The following is a 20,723-nucleotide window of genomic DNA, read 5'->3' as shown; positions in this document are numbered from 1 at the left end:
AAAGGAAATGCGTGGCCTTCGGGGGGGGGGGTGACTGATGCATTCAGGTGCTGTTAGAGAGAACAGGAGGTCATGACCTTCAGCTGTCACCCCGCCTCCGAGGGCGGAGCCACCCTCCCTCTGCTAGCATCACCCTTAGCGGTTAGTATCCTCCTGCATGAGGAGTCCGGTTTGAGCCCCCCCTCCCCCCATGGGCCCCCAGAGGAAGGAAGCGGCGCTCCTGACAGCAGAGGCTTTGGGTCACATCCCTGCAGGAAGAGGAGGGAAACCCCCCCAGATCACATGACCACCAACAGGCGCCGGCGAGGCCTTTGAAGTCCCCCCCCCCCCCCGCGGAAGTCAGCTTTTCCCTACTCCCCCACCCTTTTCACCGGAGATAAGCTTTCAACACGCTAAGCCTTGTAAAAACACGCCACGAGCGTTTCAGCTGAGACCTGTCGGCAGCAATCTCCCAGCATGCTGTGCTGCTGCTCAGAGCCACACGGCTCGTTTTCAGAACGGAACACGGATGTGTGCGGAACACACGCCTGAACGCCGTGTGACACACACCGAGTCAACATCAGGTGTCTGCAGGTGAACGGAACCGTTCACGCCTCCGCCGACACGGAACCGCCGTCAGCTGAGCGTCTACACACCATCATGTGACCACACCTGTGATGGCGTGTGGTCACATCACCACGCCCCATCCCGTGTCCTCTGCCTCCTGCAGACAACCAGCCGGTGTGTGTGTCCACAGGTGTGTGTGTCCACAGGTGTGTGTCCACAGGTGTGCACCTGTGCCGTGGTGCGAAGCCTCGCCCCCTTGTCCTGGGTCCAGAGGGAGGGCCCGTAACTCAATCGGCGTGGGTGTAGGGATCCACTCCCACTATCCTTTGTTCCTTGTCTACCCCCCCCCCCCCTGAAGGGGGAAACGGGGAAGTTTCAGGAGAGACGATCCTCCTGTTTCAGGCAGGAAGCATCAGAATGAATGAAGCTCCGCCCCCTGGAGGACAACGGGGGACAGTTCTGATGTTGACGGTGAATCCGGTGTGGGGGGGGGGGTCCCTCCTATAAACAAAGACTTTCTGATCCAGACGTGTTTGTTGTGGTCCTGTCGCCACGGCAACAGGCAGAGGGAACATTCCTGCCCAGTGAGGTCAGGCGATGAGGTCCGGTCCAAACGGTTCACACGGTCAGAGGCCTGGAGTCCACGTTCAGGTGTGTGTGTGGGGGGGGGGGGTAGCCGGAGGGGCGGAGTCTGGAGAACCACTAAAAGCTCCATCTTGGTGCGAGTCGTTTACCGCTTCCTGTTTCCTGCTGGAGCAACAACAACAGCTCTGGTCTCCATGACAACCAGCTCCATGTAACAAATCGTTTTAATTTGTGGGAAATGTAGTTTTGGTCAAACCACACTTATGACCTACTTATTTTTAGACACTGACCTTTTATGCTCTCGGGGGCCATATTAAATGATGTAGAGGGCCACATTTGGCCCCCAGGCCCCAAGTTTGACACATGTGAGTTAAAGCATCACAATCAGAACCAATGGATGAGTGCAAACATTTATTCAGAGGTTCTGTTCATGTGACCAGTTCAACGGAACACACACACACACACACACACACACACACACAGTTAACCTTCTGACCCCTGAGAGAGAGAAACCACCAAAGTGGACATTCATAATGGTACACACACACACTGCATCCTGCAGGTGTGTGTGTGTGGGGGGGGGGGGGGGCGGTCATGGCAGACCGCTGGGCGAGCCGTTGGGCCAATCGCTGTCCGGCGCCGGCGGCTCCTCTGATGGGCCCGCCTCCTTCTGGGCCTGTGATTGGTGGAGGAGACACTCCTTCATCTTTTCCTCCGTCAGGCTGAGACGCTCCTCCAGCACCGAGACGGTCTGTGTGGGGGGGGGACAGGCCAGACAGAGTGTGTGTGTGTGTGTGTGTGTGTGTGTGTGTGTGTGTGTGTGTGTGTGTGTGTGTGTCTGTGTGTGTGTGTGTGTGTGTGTGTGTTCACACTGACCTGCGTCAGGATGTCCAGCTGCTGGACGACGTACAGGAGGGTAGATACCATATCCACCTGCCCCAGCATGTCCAACTGCCCCAGCAGGGGGGGCAGGTTGATCTGCCCCCGCTCCCCTTCCTCCCTCCTTCCTGTCCGTTTCGCGTCGGTGTGACTCTGACCCCCGGCAGCTGCACCCCCCCATCCTTCTGATCTTGAGCCTCTGTCTCCGCCCCATCCCTCCGGCCGTGAGCTGGTCATGTGACTCCAGCTGCGGCTGAGCGGCGACGTGTTGCGTGTCAGACGGTTCAGAAGCTGGACGTGGAAACGACACACACACACACACACACACACACACACACACACACACACACACACACACACACACACACACACACACGTCAGCACAGGAACTAGGCACCGTGAACCAGGAAGTGATGTCAGACGGCGCCGGAATTTTGGGGTAAAACAGGAAGGACTCAAACTGCTGCCTGGAATCAAACTGGGGGTTTTCATTAGCCTAGCTAGCGTGGCGCATTACCCAGCATCCTCTCTGTCTCTGGAGCGTCAGGCAGCGGCTCTGACCCAGTTCCTCCTGTCAGACTGAACTCAGGGAACGATCCAGGCTGTCTGTTTGGCTCCAGCAGGAAGGGGGCAGGTGGTGCACGAAGGTGGGGGGGGGGGGGATAAATGAGGGATGTGTTCAGAGGCTGGGGGAAGACAGACCAGGGTAGTGGGGGGGGGCACATTCCGGGTCTAATGCACGGGGCAATCGATTCCGGCTCGCTTCCTGCGTCGTCTCCACTTCAAAGAGAACGAGGAGGAAGGAAGGATGGGGGGGGTGGTGGTGGGGGGGGCGTCCTGACTGGTGAGTCCACGTGAACAAAGACATCAGTGTGGAGATGGAGTATCTCCTGCTATCGATGCTGCTGCCCCCCCCCCCCCCCCCCCGGTGGCCACATCTGGCCAACATCTGTTCAGCTCATTGACGCTCAGCAGATGGAGACGCCCCCCCCTCGCCCCCTCAACAGGAAGTTCAGATGCAATCAAACATTTAACAGGCGGGGCACCTCAGATGCTGCTGTAAAACACGCCGAGACATTACCCATGAGCCCCGGCAGGAAGCAGGACATGTGATCAGAGCGGAACACGGAGACAACAACTCAGAACACAGGAGCCCCCCCCAGACAGGAGGGCCCCCCAATAACGATATAAAGCCAGACAGAACCATCCAGACGGATCTGGTCCCAGATCAATGTCACCACTGTCTCTAGTCCCCTCCATCACCCCTGTCTCCAATCCCTCCATCACCTCTGCCCCCAACCCCTCCATCACCCCTGTCTCCGATCCCTCCATCACCCCTGTCTCCGATCCCTCCATCACCCCTGTCTCCGATCCCTCCATCACCCCTGTCTCCGATCCCTCCATCACCCCTGTCTCCAATCCCTCCATCACCCCTGTCTCCGATCCCTCCATCACCCCTGTCTCCAATCCCTCCATCACCCCTGTCTCCAAACCGTTCCTTCCTTCCTGCAGAGACTCCGTTCCCGCCTGTTGGATCTGGTCCTCCACCACCTGGCCTCCATCGTGGCCACTAATCACACCCAGACTCACACTCACGCCTTGAACGCGTCACGTTCCCTTGGTCACATTCAGCGAGTCGTGCGGCGCCTCAGGCAGTCAGCTGATCAGTCAGCTGATCAGTCAGCTGATCGACGCACCGTTAGCATCAGCCATCTGTTCAAACAACTGTTTACCCATGATGCCACAGTGCGGCGCCATCAGGGAGGACGGAGGTGAGACAGGCACACGGATCATCAAGACGTGTTGAACAGAGCAGGAGGAGGGGGGTTGGGGGGGTCACCTGTGTGGAACCGTCTGCTGTCCTCTCTGGGTTACCATAGAAACAACATGTGGACGCCGAGAACAAGGAAATACGACGCTTTCAGAATATGAGACAGAAAACCAATCAGAATAAAGACTATTTGACTCCTTATCAGCCCCAAACCAATACACACTTGACCTTTGACCCTCAGTCAACGACTGTCGGCAGAAATCCTTACGTTCCTGGTGAATTCTTAATCATTTTAAAGTAAACATGATGTTATGGCATCCAATGAGCTTCAAGCTCATAACAACCAATCAGACATGTTTTTATGACTCATCACCTGAGCTACGGAGTCGACACTAAAGCTGTTTGGGAGGACCAGAGGACGGGCGATGAACCCGTGACCACAGCTGTGTGAGACACAGGGCAGTCATGTAACACACTGGTGGAAACAAACGAGTGTGTGTGACAGCACGGCAGCAATGCATGAAAACAGGAAGTCATTAACGTGGCATTACCAGAGCAACACGGGGCAGGAAATTAGATCTGCCTGCCTGTGAGTGTTGTGTTCCTGCCCTCCTCGTGGTATTAGATTAGGACTCCAGCAGCGGGTCCATACATTCTGCTGAGGGCAGCAGGGACCACCAGGACCACCAGGACCACATGTGACGGAGTCGTCCTTCACTCTGCCTGACGGGCGTGAACACGTCTTCAGAATACGGGTTGAAAAAATACTGAGATCACTAGTAACTAGTGAAAAGATGTGACTGCTGATTGGTTGGTAACCAGGTTAAGGACTCTGGTCAAACCCCTACAGTAACAATACTAAACTGATCACCTGCTTATCACGACAGTTCAAGGAAAATTCAAACTTTCCACGGCTGCACATAAACTATAAAGTAAATACTATACACTATAGATAACTATACAGAAACTAAATGACCTATAAACTATAAACTACAAATGACCAATAAATAGACCCCAGCTCGTTGAACTTTGAGGGCAATTCTTTCTCATTCTAGCTCGACACATGACTTGTCTTGATCATCAGCCTGAGGGTTCCCATGGCTCACATTTGGTTCTCCATAATGTGGCATAATAATGGGGAGGGGCTGGATTTCAGGCAAGCCAGTCGAGTGCCCACACCATTTAACTCCAATAATCAATGATGACAATGAGACACACGTGTCCCCTCTTTGTGCTGCTTTGAGTTGAAATCAATGTCAAAAGGTATTGAGAAACAAACACATCGGATTAAGTCAAAGACAAAAATACCTGATGATCATTTTACCTAAAACCAGTCAAAGCTCAAAAAAAAGCAGTCAAAGAAAAGGTCAAAGGTGTCTTACGGACAGTAAATATCACCCACCTGATTCACGGCCATAAGGGCAGAAGAAAGGCAGAAGAAAGGATGAATTCTACATAAGGGTAACAAATCAAGACCAAAACAAGGCAATTAAGTGGGTCATAAAATCCAGCACTTCCTGCAGGCCTGAATGAAGTTGCCCTCAAGCTGGATTCGACCCACAATGTTCTACACAATTATCCGTGGATCAGCAGCGGTACTAACCCAGAGCAGGGACTTTCTGGAGACCAGTAATTGAGACGGAAGAACTTGGTTTGACATTATTCCTGTGATGGAAATGCAAGGAAAGGAAAGTTGTGTCACGCTTTTGCTGCTTTGGCCCAGCAGCAGAGGAAAGAAACAAAACAGACGAAAGAAAAGACTTAAAGACAATTCTGCAGCATTTCTGTCAGCAAAGAAAACGCCTTTTGGAAATGTTTCTGGCTGGGGAAACACTGACTCACTGGGAGAAATAACCGAGCATCCAAACAGCTCCAGCCGCTTCCACCAACGGATTTAGAAGTACTCCATCGTCCAAAAAGGACCAGTTAAGGTCTGATTAGCGCTGGACGAGGATTACGACCACAGATGCTCCATGACAGCACATTAGAGCTGCAAGTAACTAAATGTTAATTTGCTTGTTTATTTGTTTCAATCGATTTCAAGCAAAAACGTCAAACGTTTGCCAGATCCAGCTTCTTAAAAGTTCTTCTGTTGGTGAAAAAGATGAAGACATTTGAAACATTCAGAGATACAGACAGCTTTTCTTCACCATAGTTCCCCTTCCTGCCACAACTCCCCAGGGGCAGCACTGCTGTGTTCACGCAGCCCCAACACTCTTCACTCAAGGGTAAGGTCCATGCTACAGTAGCTGCAATGGATCAACAACAGTGACTTTGACTGTTGATATTAACTGGTGGAGAATTTCTTGAATTGTTTTCTTCTTTTCAAGGATTAAATTATCAGGATTAAAGTTTAACGTAAAGTAATCTGGATTAAAATTATGTGAATCACAAGTGACACTTAGTGGTACTACACGTACGTATTTTACTATGATTACGTTCTTATTCTGATTTATTGTACAGTAACATGATTAAATGAGCTTTTAACGGTTTTATTGTGATTTTAGAGTCCAGTATTTGTCCAGTGAAACGACCTAAACTTGATTTTATTTTTCTGAATGATTTTATTGAAAACCAATGTATAATCAGAACAACTGAGCAACCTGAACCTGTATTGTATTTATTCTGTGTAGTTTTAATGTCCTGTAATTGCTTCTGGTCAGTCTGAGGGAATAGAACTTTAGTATTAATTACGTGTAAATTACCTCAAATGGAGATTGTAGATTGAAATTTAGTGAATTATGAACAATTCATCTCATGAACAACGTCTCTGAACCAGTTGTGTTTGTAGGTTGAGGACTACCTGTACTGTAAATAATCAGATTTTATGAGCTATCTAATGTTGTGAAGATAACGCCCTCCTCTTCAAGGCCGTTTTTCAGCCCAACAGAAAATTTCTCATTTTGGTGAAAAAATATTTTTTGGAGTATTTAGTAACCAGGTAATGAGATAATATCTTGTAATTGCTCTACAGGGATATCAGACATCAAAGCCAGCAGAAGAAGAGTACCCTTAAGTCTACTGTATGAAGGTATTGTTCCCTGGAATCTCTGCTGTCATTGGGAGATGAACTTTGGCTTTGCTTGATAGTCACATTATGCATGTGGGTAAAAATAAAGTCTGACTTCTTATCTGAAATGTGAACAAACAGACATCCTCGGGGGTAAAGCTTGATTTGTGGTGCAAACGTAACTACAATTTAGGTCAAGGAAGACACCTGAGGACTCAGTTCCTTTCTTTGTGCATCTCATGAGTCAGTCGTCCACCAATTCCTCTTCCATTCCTTTCTCTCCTCTCTCATCCTTTGTCACCTGATAAAATGGCGGTCACACTTTATGATGTCTGAAAAGGCTGCGTTTGTGAGACTGGCTGTACCTGAATGTGTATTTGGAGTCTTGGTCTTAATGGAGCTACAAACAGACCAAAGCCATTCATGAGAACAGAAAGCCTGAATGGTCGTCTTTCTATGTTATGACCTTGCGACCTGTAGGGGAAAGGCGTCAAAGTCGTTCAGTTTCTGCTCAGGAGAAACGACGAGTGGGTCCTCGCCGTCATGAAAGGAAATCAGAACAACTCTGAACGAAACACGAGCTAAACGTGAAGGACAAACAGGAAACCTCTCTGTGTCTAATCTGAGCACTGCTAATGTTTAAGATCTATGTGAGTCGTATTGTTTCAAATGAGCTTTGACTGGATTGACATCATTAAGCAGAGCTTCCTAAGAAAGTCTCTTGTTCCAGAGGAAATGGGGATTTTGCTGAGACGTTAAGTTCCTCACATCCCTGTCGGAGGTTTTCCTCACTTTCTTTCCCACCAACATCTCAACCGGAGGCGAACCCGAGGAAGTGATTGAGCGTCATTGTGGCTTTGCGAGGGATTAGCCCATTTTAAAGCCCCTAGTAAGATTTAGTCACATTACTCACATTTTAATGGACATTCCCACCCACTCACACACATGCTGGCTCAAAACAAAATCCACACAAGGCTTAACGCGGGAGAAGAAGTTTCAAGGTTCATTGAACTCACAAGAGTGTAAATACAAGGCGACTACTGGGACTTCAGCAACGGCTTCACGTCCATATAGAGATGTCTTTAAAACTGGTTCACCTTCCTCCATCCTCCTGCAGATAGGAGTATAATGAGCAACTTTACAGCACTTACATGAGTGCATCTTTCAACTCTGACTATTCCATATTGGGTTTTCTGAGTGAAATGTCAACAGCAATCCATTCTGGACCCGCTACCAAATGCCGAACAGCGGGAAACACTGATAGGAGGCGAGTGAATGAAAGGCCAGGTGATTGTGAGACCACCTGAAAGAAGCAGCAGCACTACCACCGCTGAGGAGCATCACAGGGCTGTTTGACTGGCAGCCAGAGCCACGGGGGGTCGGAGGTCATGCAGTGCCTCTGCCCTTCACAGTACAGAGGCAGAGGCACGGTATGGGGGCTTTGTGGTCCGTCACCGTCTCTGTAACACCAGATCCTGTCTCAGCCGTCTGTTTTACGTGATCATGTGAGGCGGGTGTCTTCACCGCTCCATCCAGCTTCCTGCACATCTCTTTACTTTGAAGGGCACCCTAATCCTCCTGTGAATTCTGCCATCTGAGCTTAAACACACAGAAACCTGCTGACAGCTGTCCTCCCTGCATCAGACCAGCCTTCACTTAAACTATTTTAAAAATTAGATTCTGTACATACAGTATATAGTCATGTCAAACTGTTTTCAGAACAAAACGTGACTCAAATCCGTTCCTGTCCAGCTTCTGGCTGCTGTTTAGATGAGAGGATTTCTGTCCTAATAGGTTTGTCTGTAGTTCTGAATGACGTCCTGTCTACAAGCTTCACAACACCGCCCCCAAAAAAAAGGATTAGCAATTTAGTTTTTCATCCAAGCTAATTACTCCTGATGAGAAACATTTTTGGCCCATTTCTAGTGGCAGAACTTGGTCAACACGCAGGCAGAGCAACAGAACCTCAACCCGTTCAACCAAACTTACAGGTTCAGGTTCCGTTCTCACAGGATCAGATGTAAACTGACATTCAGTCTAGTTTAGGTTAATTCAAACACACTTGCGTATACGTGTAAACTGTACGTGTGGGAACACGTAACTACATACATGAACAATTCCTAAAGACACGCTGGCGACCTTCAGGCACCCTGCTGGGTTCGCGTTACCGAGGGAACAAGGGATCATCTGAGAGGAGGAAATGCCTCCAACAGTGGAGTCCTTGTGGTTTGTGGTCCACCTCCACCAGGGCCAGGGTTTGAACAAGAAACGTCTGTCCTGAAACAGGTGGACCAACAGACGGGGTTTCCTCCGGGGCGCATTCAGACATGAGGGCTATTGTGCTCGAGGAGTGGAAGGAACCACAAAGAGGATGAGTGTTTGGGAGGAGAGAGGTGTGACGACCGGACGCTGAACTGAAGGAGCAGCAGGAGGATCCCTGCTTTGTCCCGACACAACCTCCAAGGGTGTGTTTGGTTTTCACCCCGCATCAGTCAGGAAGTTGAACCGCTGCACCGCCGTCATGTGCAGGTGTGGTCTCTATGTTGACTACAGTCTGCAGACCATAGTTTGCTAGTCTATATGTAGACTATAGTCTGATGGTCTATACGTAGACTAGTGTACCACCTACATACCACAACATGGTTTCAAAGAACAACAGAAGACTTGATTGGCTGAGAGCCGATCCAATCGGTCCGTGTTAAAAAGTCAAGGACATCCATGTGTTGGTTGTCAACTGCATTCACATGAGCCGCCCCAAACACACACACACACACACCCCACACACACACACACACCGCTTCCTGCTGGGCAGCACCAGATGAAATGAGGTCTCTGGATAAGGTGGCCCTGGTGGTCCACATCTGGCTAATTTAAGACAGCAGCAGAGGGACTTCCATGAACTAATGAACTGCAGAGTGACAAGAGACCGGCAGCTCATAGCGGGTTCTCCAACCCGTCCAGGTGGAGAACGCAGGTGCACAGCTGACTGATGGAGCTGTCAAAAACCACTGCTGTCCAGTCAATAATATCAGTGCAATGAAAATGAGCAAAAAATGAGTTCATGTGAAGAAAACCAAAAATGTGGAAAACTTCAAAAAGAACGACCTCCTTTAATGAGCGTTTCAACCACGACAGTAAAACATTAAGACATACAAACTGCAGGAGCTGCGACCTTAAGGAACTAAGCATAACGCACAGAGTTTAACCCTGAACAGCTGGACTTGACGGCCTCTCCAGGCTCAGATAACATACTTTCTTCTCTGTGAAGGACTTAAAGGTATTACATGCAGGTCTTGTCATTTAAATAAAATTTATCATCATCCAGATGTGGAACACAAGGGTTCTTGGGTTTAGTGCTTCTGTGATGAAAGAGCCTTCAGCCATCAGATACTCTGTTCATGGGGTGACATGAGACGTGATCACAGTGACCTCTGACTCTTAAAAACTCTGTCATTGGTTCTAAAGCTGAACTGTCTCTTGGGGGGAGGCAGGTGGAGCCCTCTGAAGCTTTGGGTGTATGAGGGACAGCAGGGAGGGCAATCTGTGCGTGTAATCTTGACACACAGACAAACGCAAGCATGACTCACATCCTTTCACAGATTTGAGATTAGCAGACGAGTAAACACCTCAGGACACTTCAAGGCTGACTGCAAATGTTGGGTTTTGAAAATGTTCTGGTTCAAAAACTCACGAGAAGTAAAAGTACAAAAAGGTAGACCTTAAAAATGTTTGAACGGCTCAGAGGATTTATGGCCACTAAATACAGTCAAGCTAGCAAACATGAAACTCACTTTTTCCACTGGGACTCAGAAGCTGGCCAAGACAAGCTGGTGTCCAGAAGGGAGATTAGATTGAGCTGCATTGCTGCTCAAATTCCTGCTAATCAGCTTCAGCACTTATGCTAAAACCAAAAGTACTGCAAAGCACCTGTGGGAAACTCTCTTCCATTCAGAGCAACCCGCTGCTAACTGCTAATAGTCGCGCAGTAAGAAAATGAGAACTCAAGGCTTGTCCTGATCTCCCTATGGAACCGTGTTTCCAGCACATAGCTGGGCCCACGGCCCCCCCACCGAGCAACGCGTCAGCAAAATCTAACCAGAAAACCAGCAAAACAGAAGAAGGAACCTGACAAAGTGCTGTTTTTATATTAGATGAGATTAGAAAGCGTGCTGAAGTACAATCTGAAGTCCTACATATTGACGCAACGCATTTCTGCCATTCAGGAAGAAAAACGAACATTTGGGTTAAAAGAGGAGTGAAGCGATAAAAACAGACGGCAGGAAGGGGGCGGACACGTCAGACAACTAGAACCCAAGTCGTCAGACGAAAACATCCCTGACATGGAAACACAATCCTCAAGTCTGCTTTCCCATGAATTCAACATGTTACCCTGACCTACTTGCATAGGTCAAAGGTCAAAGCTAGTGCTCTGACTTACTGTCATTGATCAAAGCACTAGCCTTGATCTATGGTCTTACTCACACTGGCCTTCATCGTCTTCCTATCTTTTGTGGTTCCTGAGTGTAACAAAAGTTGAAATTTGACCTTGACCTAGTTTTCTCCAGGTCAAGGTCATCTCATCTTCCTCCCTCCCCTGCCCGAGTCATGTGCTTTAGCTTCATCTGTCTGAACGGTTGTGGAGACGTTTGGTGGACGGACGGTGACGGACGGACGGACGGTGACGGACGGACACACCAACACTGACATGACAACACGCCACCGCTGTGAAGAGGGATGGAATAAAAGTCTGTTAGAGCCGTCCATCAGCTGGGGGGGCGGGGGGTCCAGAGATACGTCTACAGGGAACAGGGAGATGAATGGCTTCCTTACAGGTGGATTAGAGGCTTAGCAGGCGGGGGCCTGCAGAGGGGGGGCAGCCTGAACCTGCCCCCTGGAGGTGTTGGGTTACAGCTGCACCTCCGGAGAGGAGCCGCGACCCCGCGCCGCTCTCAGCTCACAGGAAGTGGATCGCTTCTCCTTTAATCCTCTCTGAGCACCGCAGCAGCAGGACTGATTTAGACCACAATGTAAATTTGGGTGTCGACACCTGACCCCCCCCCCGCCCACCAGCCGGCTAAAAGCAGCGTCTCACAGATCCGCTCCTGAAGATGCTGGAGGACGTTCAGCTCCAGCCGCTGGAGGTTTGCAGGTAGACGCTCCAAACATCAATAACTAGTGGAAGCTGAAACCAGGCCGACCAGCAGCGGAGCGGCGAGGCGTCGGATCCGCCCCCGCGGTTCACAGGACGCGCTCACGCTGCCCCCGCAGGCAGGAAATAGCAGCGCCGCAAACACTGGCAGCCATTCTGGAGGATCGGATTGATACGGACGCTCAACCTCACTGCAGCTAGTCCAGATAACTACTGTAACCATAGTAACTACTGTTAGACCAACTAACTAATGTAACCATGGTAACTAATGTAACCATAGTAACTACTGTTAGACCAACTAACTACTGTTAGACCAACTAACTACTGTTAGACCAACTAACTACTGTTAGACCAACTAACTACTGTAACCATAGTAACTACTGTAACCATAGTAACTACTGTAGCCATAGTAACTACTGTAGCCATAGTAACTACTGTAGCCATAGTAACTACTGTTAGACCAACTAACTACTGTAACCACAGTAACTACTGTAACCATAGTAACTAATGCAACCATAGTAACTAATGTAACCATAGTAACTAATGTAACCATAGTAACTACTGTTAGACCAACTAATCTAACTACCATCTTTTCCTTTCGGCTTTTCCCTTCAGGGTCTCCACAACCAATCAGTGTCCTCCATCTAGCCCTGTCTTCTCATCCTCTTCTCTCACACCAACTACCTTCATGTCCTCTTTCACTACATCCATAAACCTCCTCTTTGGTCTTCCTCTAGGCCTCCTGCCTGGCAGTTCAGAACTCAGCATCCTTCTACCAATATATTCACTATCTCTCCTCTGGACATGTCCAAACCATCTCAGTCTGGCCTCTCTGACTTTATCTCCAGAACCTCTAACATGTGCTGTCCCTCTGATGGACTCATTCCTGATCCTATCCATCCTGGTCACTCCCAGAGAGAACCTCAGCATCTTCATCTCTGCTACCTCCAGCTCTGTCTCCTGTCTTTTCCTCAGGGACACTGTCTACAGTAACTACAGTAGTGACTAAAGCGTCTTCAGTCGGTAGATGCTAGAAGTCAAGCAGCGGATCTTCACCTTGTTGGCGGTGCTGAACCCCCCCTCCAAGTAGCTCCAGGTGCTCCCTGAGACTAGAACCCCTTGTCATGCCACTGACACATACATGTGACGATCTCACACGTGTGATCCACACTCAACCCGTTTCTGATCAATTCTTTTCTTTGCTCGACAGTCAGTGTGAAGGGGTTAAAATTTAAGAAGTCACATGACGAGCCGTCACCACAGTAACAAGTTCACTACCAGGCACCCAGGTGAGGAACCACTGAACCCCCCCAGTGACGGGTTCCTCACACAACCCCCCCGCCCTCCATCAGACACGTTCTCACCGCCGGGGGGGACGACAGGAAGCAGAGGAGGACACAGCGCGTCCTGGAGTGTCCCTCAGGTGTTCCTGGGGGGGGACGGGGGGGACACACCTGAGGAGGTTGAACCTGGAGCCGCCAGTGGAATGCTGAACCTGGAAGCCCCCACCTGTGTTCCAGGTGATGTCTGCTACTAGTATTTATTATTTATTCCTACATTTAGAGAATCTAAACCATCACATCTAACCAGGTCGTGTGTCCCCCCCACCCCTTCCCCCGGTCAGACAGGTGAGGGTTACATCAGGTGGAGGTGAGGGCGGAGTTACAGGGGTGACAGGAGGGGTGGGGGGGGGCAGAATCCTGGTGCATTAGTGATGAGGTTTGCCCCTGCTCCATTTTTGATGAGGAAGATCAGGTTTGTGAACGTTTACCGCCGTCAAGGACACTGAAGGGGAAACAGCATTATGGGATGTGTGTGGTTTCCATGACGACTCCCGACACGACTGACCTGTATGACACACAATGTATAGAAATAAGAGCCTGAAAATATGTGTGTGTGTGTGTGTGTGTGTGTGTGTGTGTTGCTATAAATACATGTGTCAGAATCTCTTTCAGTGACGGCGCTCAAGCATGTTCACTGGTGTGTAACGGACTCTTGTGTGTGTGTGTGTGTGTGTGTGTGTGTGTGTGTTATGCAGCCTCTGGGAGTCCTTGTCCTGGTGAAAGTGCCCCCACCCCCCTCCCACCCCCAGTGGCTGCTATCTTTAGCCCGTTTCCGTCGTGTCACTCGTGTTCAGCTCTTAAATCTGGAATCTACACCTCCGGCCATCCAATCCTCAACTTCCTGCACAGGAAGATGGAGAGTGTGTGTGTGTGTGTGTGTGTGTGTGTGTGTGTGTGTGTGTGTGTGTGTGTGTGTGTGTGTGTGTGTGTGTGTAGCCAACAGGAATACTTGGTCCAACCGTCAAACTGGATATGCAATGCCAAGACACACACACACACACAGACACACACACACAGACACACACACACAGACACACACACACACACACACACACAGACACACACACACACACACAGACACACACACACACACACACACACACACACGTCACAGTGGACGTCTGTGGGGACACCAGAGATGGAGCAGGAAACCCAATCTAACATTCTGCTACCTAACCCCCCCTTAAAGACCCACACACTTAGCCCCCGCCTGACTCCACTCTGAACACATGACCACTGTAGAACCAACAACCTCCTCCCTAATGGGGGCGGGGCCAGGTGCCTCTCCTCCCCGCCCACGGGCGACGCCCACCTTTAACAGCGTCATGTTTCCAGCCAATGAGGAAACAGGAAGAGAAGAGCTGGAGCTAAATTTAGAACAGGACGGTCACTAGGATGGGGGGGGGACCCCATCCCACCTCAGGACAGTAGCACCCCCCGTCCCTCCCCTCCCACCTACACTCCCATCATTGGGGGGGGGGGCTCTGATGCTGGGGGGAATACAACAGGAGGAGGAGGGACATGGATGGGGGGGGGGTCACTAATGAAAATGTGAACCGACAGGAGGAGTAGTACGGGGGGGGTCCCTACTCTGGTCTAGCACCAGGAGCTGGTGACTAACCACTGCAGCTCAGTGTGAGAGAACTGAGTGAACCACAGAAAGACCCTGTCCAAGACAGGGGTGCAGCGCTGACCACCAACGCTCGTTGTGGGGGGCGTGGGGGGCACACCCCCCCCCGGGGGAGTCCAGGGGGGTGTTTTTGAAAATGGGGTTGTTTTCCTGCATTCTGAGGACAAAATCTTGTGTTCAGTTTCCCTCCAAAAACCCCCTAAAGCCAGCAGCTGGAGCTGAACTCTCTTTATTTCTGTCCTACTTGATGCAGGAATGAATGTGAGATTCAACCATTGAAAACTTCATTCACTCTGAAGATACAGTCAGACTAAATATTACTCAGTGTTTACTGGTAGTTTACTGAGACTAGGAGACATTTTAACTTTGACCACCACCATCACCATTGGTATGACAGAGTTTAGTTCCTGCTGGTCAGAGGGAACAAAAGTCTAAGACTACAAACAAGTATTGATAATATCTTTCATTGACCTTCTGATCGGTCTGTCTCCACTCCCCCCCCCCCTCAGCATTCACCATTTGTTTATTAATGAGGACTTTAACACAAACTCTACTAGAAAACACTGGATTCTTTTGATCGATGGTCCTCACCTTGTCTTACACCAATTCACGGGTTCAGCTTGTAAAAAAACAATCTATTTGTTGTTCATTGGACGAGAGGAGGTCATGACCCCAGTGCATATTTAATGATCGGGAGCGTTCGGGTCACTTCGGCTATTTCCGTCGGCATGCCGAAATAGTGGCGCTAGCGCCGTTCGCTAGCGGAAAAAGCGAGCGACAAAATTTTAAGTTTTAGCCTTTTTTCCGTAAAAATAAGAACGGCACTGAGGCTACACAGGCTAGAAACCTGGTAGCCAATCGGGAATTTACTTCACCCATGGCGAAGTGGTGAATGGCTGGAGCAAGACCAGCTACTCAAACCCATCCTGGACATGACACACACACACACACACACTGTAATGAGCTGCAGGAGCGTGGTGTGTGTGTGTGTGTAACCGTGTGACTGTGTGCAGCGAGTCAAACAGGCAGAACTCCAGTCTATTCTTAGAGCTGCGGCTGCTCCCCGGTATCGGCACGTGGATTCCTGCCCCCCCGACACACACACACACACACACACACACACACACACACAACCTGTCTGATCTCTCACAGGAACCGAGTGCTGCGTTTTCATTCAGCATCACCGAGGCCATTCACAGAGGATGAAGAGCAGAGGAGGAGGAGGATGAAGAGCAGCAGTCTGAGTCTACACTAACCCCCCCCGTGTGACGTTCTTCTCTGAGGTCCAGTTTGTCTGGTTTCTCTCGTCTTCATCGCGTCTCAACAATGAAGGTTAAGTTTCTTCAGACCAGATGGACCAGAACCTGCAGAACCCACTGGGTTCAGGCCCCAGTGGACCATCATGGTCCACACGTCTCCCCACGCCACCGCCCACCTGGTCCCTAGCTCCGCCCACCAGTTTGCAGCAACCTGTTCATCCTAAAGACCGCCCACTCTGTTTCCTCCCACACTAACACAAGTAGGGCGGGGCCCGAAAGGGAAGGACTTCCACCGGGACGAGGAGTCAAAGACCACGAGTCAAAGGCGACGAGTCAAAGACCAGGAGTCAAAGACCAGGAGTCAAAGACCAGGAGTCAAAGACCAGGAGTCAAAGACCAGGAGTCAAACGCTGCTCAAAGAGTCACGACACATTCCATAGGCGCTACAGAGCGTCAGGATGCTGACAACAGTCACCTGGACAGAGACATCAAAGCCAAGAGAAGACATAAAGGACATTTAAATAATGCATCTCATTCTAGAAACTCCAGCCACGCCCACAGAGACACGCCCCTGTCACATGTGGATGCAGGCCCACTCAGGCCCATAAAGCTGTTCTCACACACACACAGTTCACACACAGTGAAGCTTCCTGCTGAGCTCCTGGAGGACCCTCTGCTGGGACCCTGGCGCCACCTGGTGGTCACCACACACTAGAGCAGCCAGTCGCTTCATTTCAACTCATTTCACACCAGATAACTTCTCATTTCAGCCTGAAACTCATGCTAATGTGGGGGGGTTTGGACTCACCGGGGCGCTCTGGACGGCCTGGGCCGGCCCTAACCGGGTGGGGCTGGTGGAGACGACCCGCCCTAACCGGGTGGGGCTGGTGGAGACGACCCGCCCTGAGCGGGTGGGGCTGGTGGAGACGACCCGCCCTGAGCGGGTGGGGCTGGTGGAGACGACCCGCCCTGAGCGGGTGGGGCTGGTGGAGACGACCCGCCCCGAGCGGGTGGGGCTGGTGGAGACGACCCGCCCCGAGCGGGTGGGGCTGGTGGAGACGACCCGCCCCGAGCGGGTGGGGCTGGTGGAGACGACCCGCCCCGAGCGGGTGGGGCTGGTGGAGACGACCCGCCCTGAGCGGGTGGGGCTGGTGGAGACGACCCGCCCTGAGCGGGTGGGGCTGGTGGAGACGACCCGCCCTGAGCGGGTGGGGCTGATGGAGCAGATGCTCGCCACTGACGAGGTGATCTGTGGAGAGACGGAGTCTGTCCAGCTGTCCTCCTTCACAACACGTCACCCCCTCCACCCCCCCAGAACCCACCTTGATACCCGTAGCCTGCGGATGATGGAGGTGGGCCGTCCTGGGGTACACGTCGGTCACATGGGGCGGGGGGTCGGGGGTCGTCCTCCGGCTGAGCTCCTGCAGGACATCCCGGTAGGGCTTGGTGTCAAAGTTCGTCCTCCACACCATCACCTGGTGGACGGAGGAGTCCGTGTCAGCGGCTACAGACCCGATGAACGACCCAAGCTATCGATCGCACACACAAAACACACACCTGAGCATCAAACCCCCCCGAGGCAAAGAAATCTCCAGCCCGAGAGAACACCACAGCATTGACATCACCCTGCAGGGAAGAGGAGCCAATGAAAACCAGCAGATCCACCCAACGGACCCCCCCCCACTCTCAGACGGTCTGGTTGGGCACGGACCGGCGCCACCTTCTGTCCATGGAGGTTATAGGTCACGCGTCCCTCCAGCAGGTCCAGCAGCTTGACGGTGCCGTCGGTGCAGCCGGCGATCAGGAAGTTGTTGGACGGGTGGAAGGAGAAGCCGTTGATCCCTGACCTGTAGACTGAACCACACCCAAGGGTCAGAGGTCAAATGTCAACTTTTGGAAAAAAAATTTGCACATAACCAGACATGATAGAAAGAAATCACAGAAGCTGATGTGTTGACATCTGTTCCCACGGTAACGGACGTACAGTTGTAATGCTGGACGATCTCATTGGTCCGAAGGTCCCAGACTTTCAGGGAGCAGTCGGTGGACGAGGCGGCGACGCAGGTTCCACTGGAGTTAAACCTCACACAGGTGACATCCCTGAACAGAAGAAACACACTGGGTAGAACCAACGACCCCCCCATCTGGTGTGTCTGATGTTTGATCTATGCCACATGTGTCAAACTCAAGGCCCAGGGGCCAAATGTGGCCCTCCACATCATTTAGTGCAGCCCGCGAGAGAATTAAAGGTTTAAAAAATAAGTGTCTAAAAATAAAAATAATAAACTACATTTCCCACAATGCAGTAGTTCAGCCCATTTTAACTCTGACAGAAACGTTGTGAACAAAGTTAATAAATTCAGTTATTTAACATTAAGGAGTAGTTACATTTAGTTACATTACACTGAGTTACATTTAGTTACATTTATTAGTTACATTAAGGAGTAGTTACATTTAGTTACATTACACTGAGTTACATTTAGTTACATTTATTAGTTACATTAAGGAGTAGTTACATTTAGTTACATTACACTGAGTTACATTTAGTTACATTTATTAGTTACATTAAGGAGTAGTTACATTTAGTTACATTACACTGAGTTACATTTAGTTACATTTATTAGTTACATTAAGGAGTAGTTACATTTAGTTACATTACACTGAGTTACATTTAGTTACATTTATTAGTTACATTAAGGAGTAGTTACATTTAGTTACATTACACTGAGTTACATTTAGTTACATTTATTAGTTACATTAAGGAGTAGTTACATTTAGTTACATTACACTGAGTTACATTTAGTTACATTTATTAGTTACATCTGGCCCTTTGAGGACTCATGATGCTGATGTGAAAATGAGTTAACTGTGACCCCCCTGATCTATGCTCGCAGCTGCCTGATGTTTGATCTATGCTCACAGCAGATCAAACATCAGGTGGGGGGGGGTGTTCCATGACTTACCCCCCACTGTTACTGAAGCAGTTGATGCAGCGTCTGGTGGACGTGTCCCACAGACGGACCGTCCCATCGTCTCCACAGGACGCCACCAGCTGCCCCTCTGGAGAGAACCTGCCCGAAAGGAAGAGACGGTAACCCACGGTTACCGGGATCGCAACCCCTCACTGTCCTCTGGGGGGGGGGGGATCTGCGTACCTGGCGCAGCGCACCCAGTTGGTGTGCTGGTTGAGGGAGTAGAGGGACACCCTCCTGTTGACGCTCCACACCTTGACCGTCTTGTCGGCCGACGCCGACACCAGCCGCTGGCCGTCAGAGGAGAACGCCACGCTCTCCACGGCGCCGGTGTGGGCCTTCAGCGTGGACGTGGACGACTCCCCCTTCCTGTGGAACGTGCACACACACACACACACACACACACACACACACACACACACACACACACGTGAAGCCTGGACCTGCCCACGTCTGACCCCCGCCCCAGTGACCCGACCCTACCCGGGCGTCCACAGCCTCAGAGTTCTGTCCCTGGAGGAAGAGGCCACCATGTGACCGGAGGGGGAGAACTCCACCCCCGTGACGGCGTCATGGTGGCCCAGCAAACGGAAACCGTGAGACTTGGTGGTCAGATTCCACATCATCAGGCTCCTGTCCATGGAGCCCGAGGCTGGGGGGGGGTGGAGGAAGATGATCATATCGGACATTAATGTGTGGAATCACGCGTGGGTTTGTGAAGATGGGGGGGTTACCCAGCTGTTTCCGGTTCGGGCTGAAGTCCAGACACGTGACCGCATCCGTGTGACCCCGGAACTGTCTCTCCAGAACCGGATCGTCCTGAAACAGAAAGAAACGGCCGCTTTCAACGTGAACACCTGAACCGGTGAGTGGAAATCCACCTGAGACGGCTGACGGGGGGGGGGGGGACTCCTGACTGAACACAGGTGTGTCCAGGAAACCACGAGCAGGAACCTTAGGGAGGAAGTGACTTTAAGTGACGCTCAGGACGTGAAGGGAGCCGTGAGAGGAGGACAGGTGAGTTAAATCCTCTTAGCTCAGGAGCGGCTAATGCTAACAAACTCGGGACAACTCAGCTAACTGTAGCTGAAGCTAACACACACACACAAATGCTAACGCTTTAGCATTATGCTCACCAATACAGACGCCATGGCGGTTCTAGCTGGAATAAGCGTCCTTAGAGGGGAAACCGATCCGGAACGGTCCTCCGTCAGAACGGCTCCTCCATGGCTGTCAAACTGAGCGCCTTTAGTAACCGTCTCAGGCCTGAGCAGTCGAGCACAGATAAGCAGCGTTCAGGGACACGTTCCAGCAGCGTAATCTTCCACACTCGCAATCACATGACCTGATTTTAGAAATGGTGTCTGTGTTTCAATGATTAATTTATTGACAACCGCTATTTCTGCTTCCTGTTAATCACTTCCATCGCCACCTGTACCGAATGAAGCTGATATATTCACAAATATACGGAAACAAGGAAGAAGGACCACCGGAAAGATGTTTTAATTCATTATTTGTTAACATACTTAACAAATAATGACGACTTACCTTCGAATGATAATGATTATTAAAAATGCAT

The 20,723-nt window shown here is 50.5% G+C and overlaps 1 protein-coding gene and 1 long non-coding RNA gene across 3 annotated transcripts; one reads left to right on the top strand and one right to left on the bottom strand.

The window, feature by feature from the left end:
- Positions 1-365: 365 nt before the first annotated feature.
- poc1b (POC1 centriolar protein B) lies at positions 366-20,415 on the bottom strand. The gene is made up of 12 exons (XM_068314084.1): positions 20,281-20,415; positions 19,879-19,963; positions 19,628-19,796; positions 19,328-19,513; positions 19,136-19,243; positions 18,157-18,272; positions 17,884-18,026; positions 17,730-17,798; positions 17,495-17,647; positions 16,981-17,421; positions 2,008-2,301; positions 366-1,882 (listed from the first exon to the last, which is right to left on the bottom strand). The coding sequence occupies exons 1-12, from the start codon at positions 20,293-20,295 to the stop codon at positions 1,724-1,726; spliced, it is 1,938 nt and encodes a 645-aa protein (XP_068170185.1). The 5' UTR covers positions 20,296-20,415; the 3' UTR covers positions 366-1,723.
- LOC137594537 (uncharacterized) lies at positions 5,399-18,321 on the top strand. 2 transcript variants are annotated; one of them, XR_011035260.1, is made up of 3 exons: positions 5,399-6,009; positions 6,756-6,812; positions 18,191-18,321. It is a non-coding gene; the product is annotated as an uncharacterized lncRNA (long non-coding RNA). The 2 variants fall into 2 exon arrangements; XR_011035261.1 differs by lacking the exon at positions 18,191-18,321 and adding an exon at positions 12,916-13,215.
- Positions 20,416-20,723: the final 308 nt, after the last annotated feature.

Source organism: Antennarius striatus, chromosome 4, assembly GCF_040054535.1.
Source record: "Antennarius striatus isolate MH-2024 chromosome 4, ASM4005453v1, whole genome shotgun sequence".
Lineage (NCBI taxonomy): Eukaryota > Metazoa > Chordata > Actinopteri > Lophiiformes > Antennariidae > Antennarius > Antennarius striatus.
The sequence above is the reverse complement of the archived record's forward strand: the minus strand, read 5'-3'. Positions and strand labels throughout refer to the sequence as shown.

Excerpts from the sequence above, each read along its gene's own strand:
- poc1b (XM_068314084.1), bottom strand. Across the intron at positions 18,273-19,135 it reads TGCTTCAGTAACAGTGGGGG|GGATGTCACCTGTGTGAGGT; the intron begins GTAAGTCATGGA and ends TCTTCTGTTCAG. Across the intron at positions 17,648-17,729 it reads CGGGGGGGTTTGATGCTCAG|GTGATGGTGTGGAGGACGAA; the intron begins GTGTGTGTTTTG and ends TCCGTCCACCAG.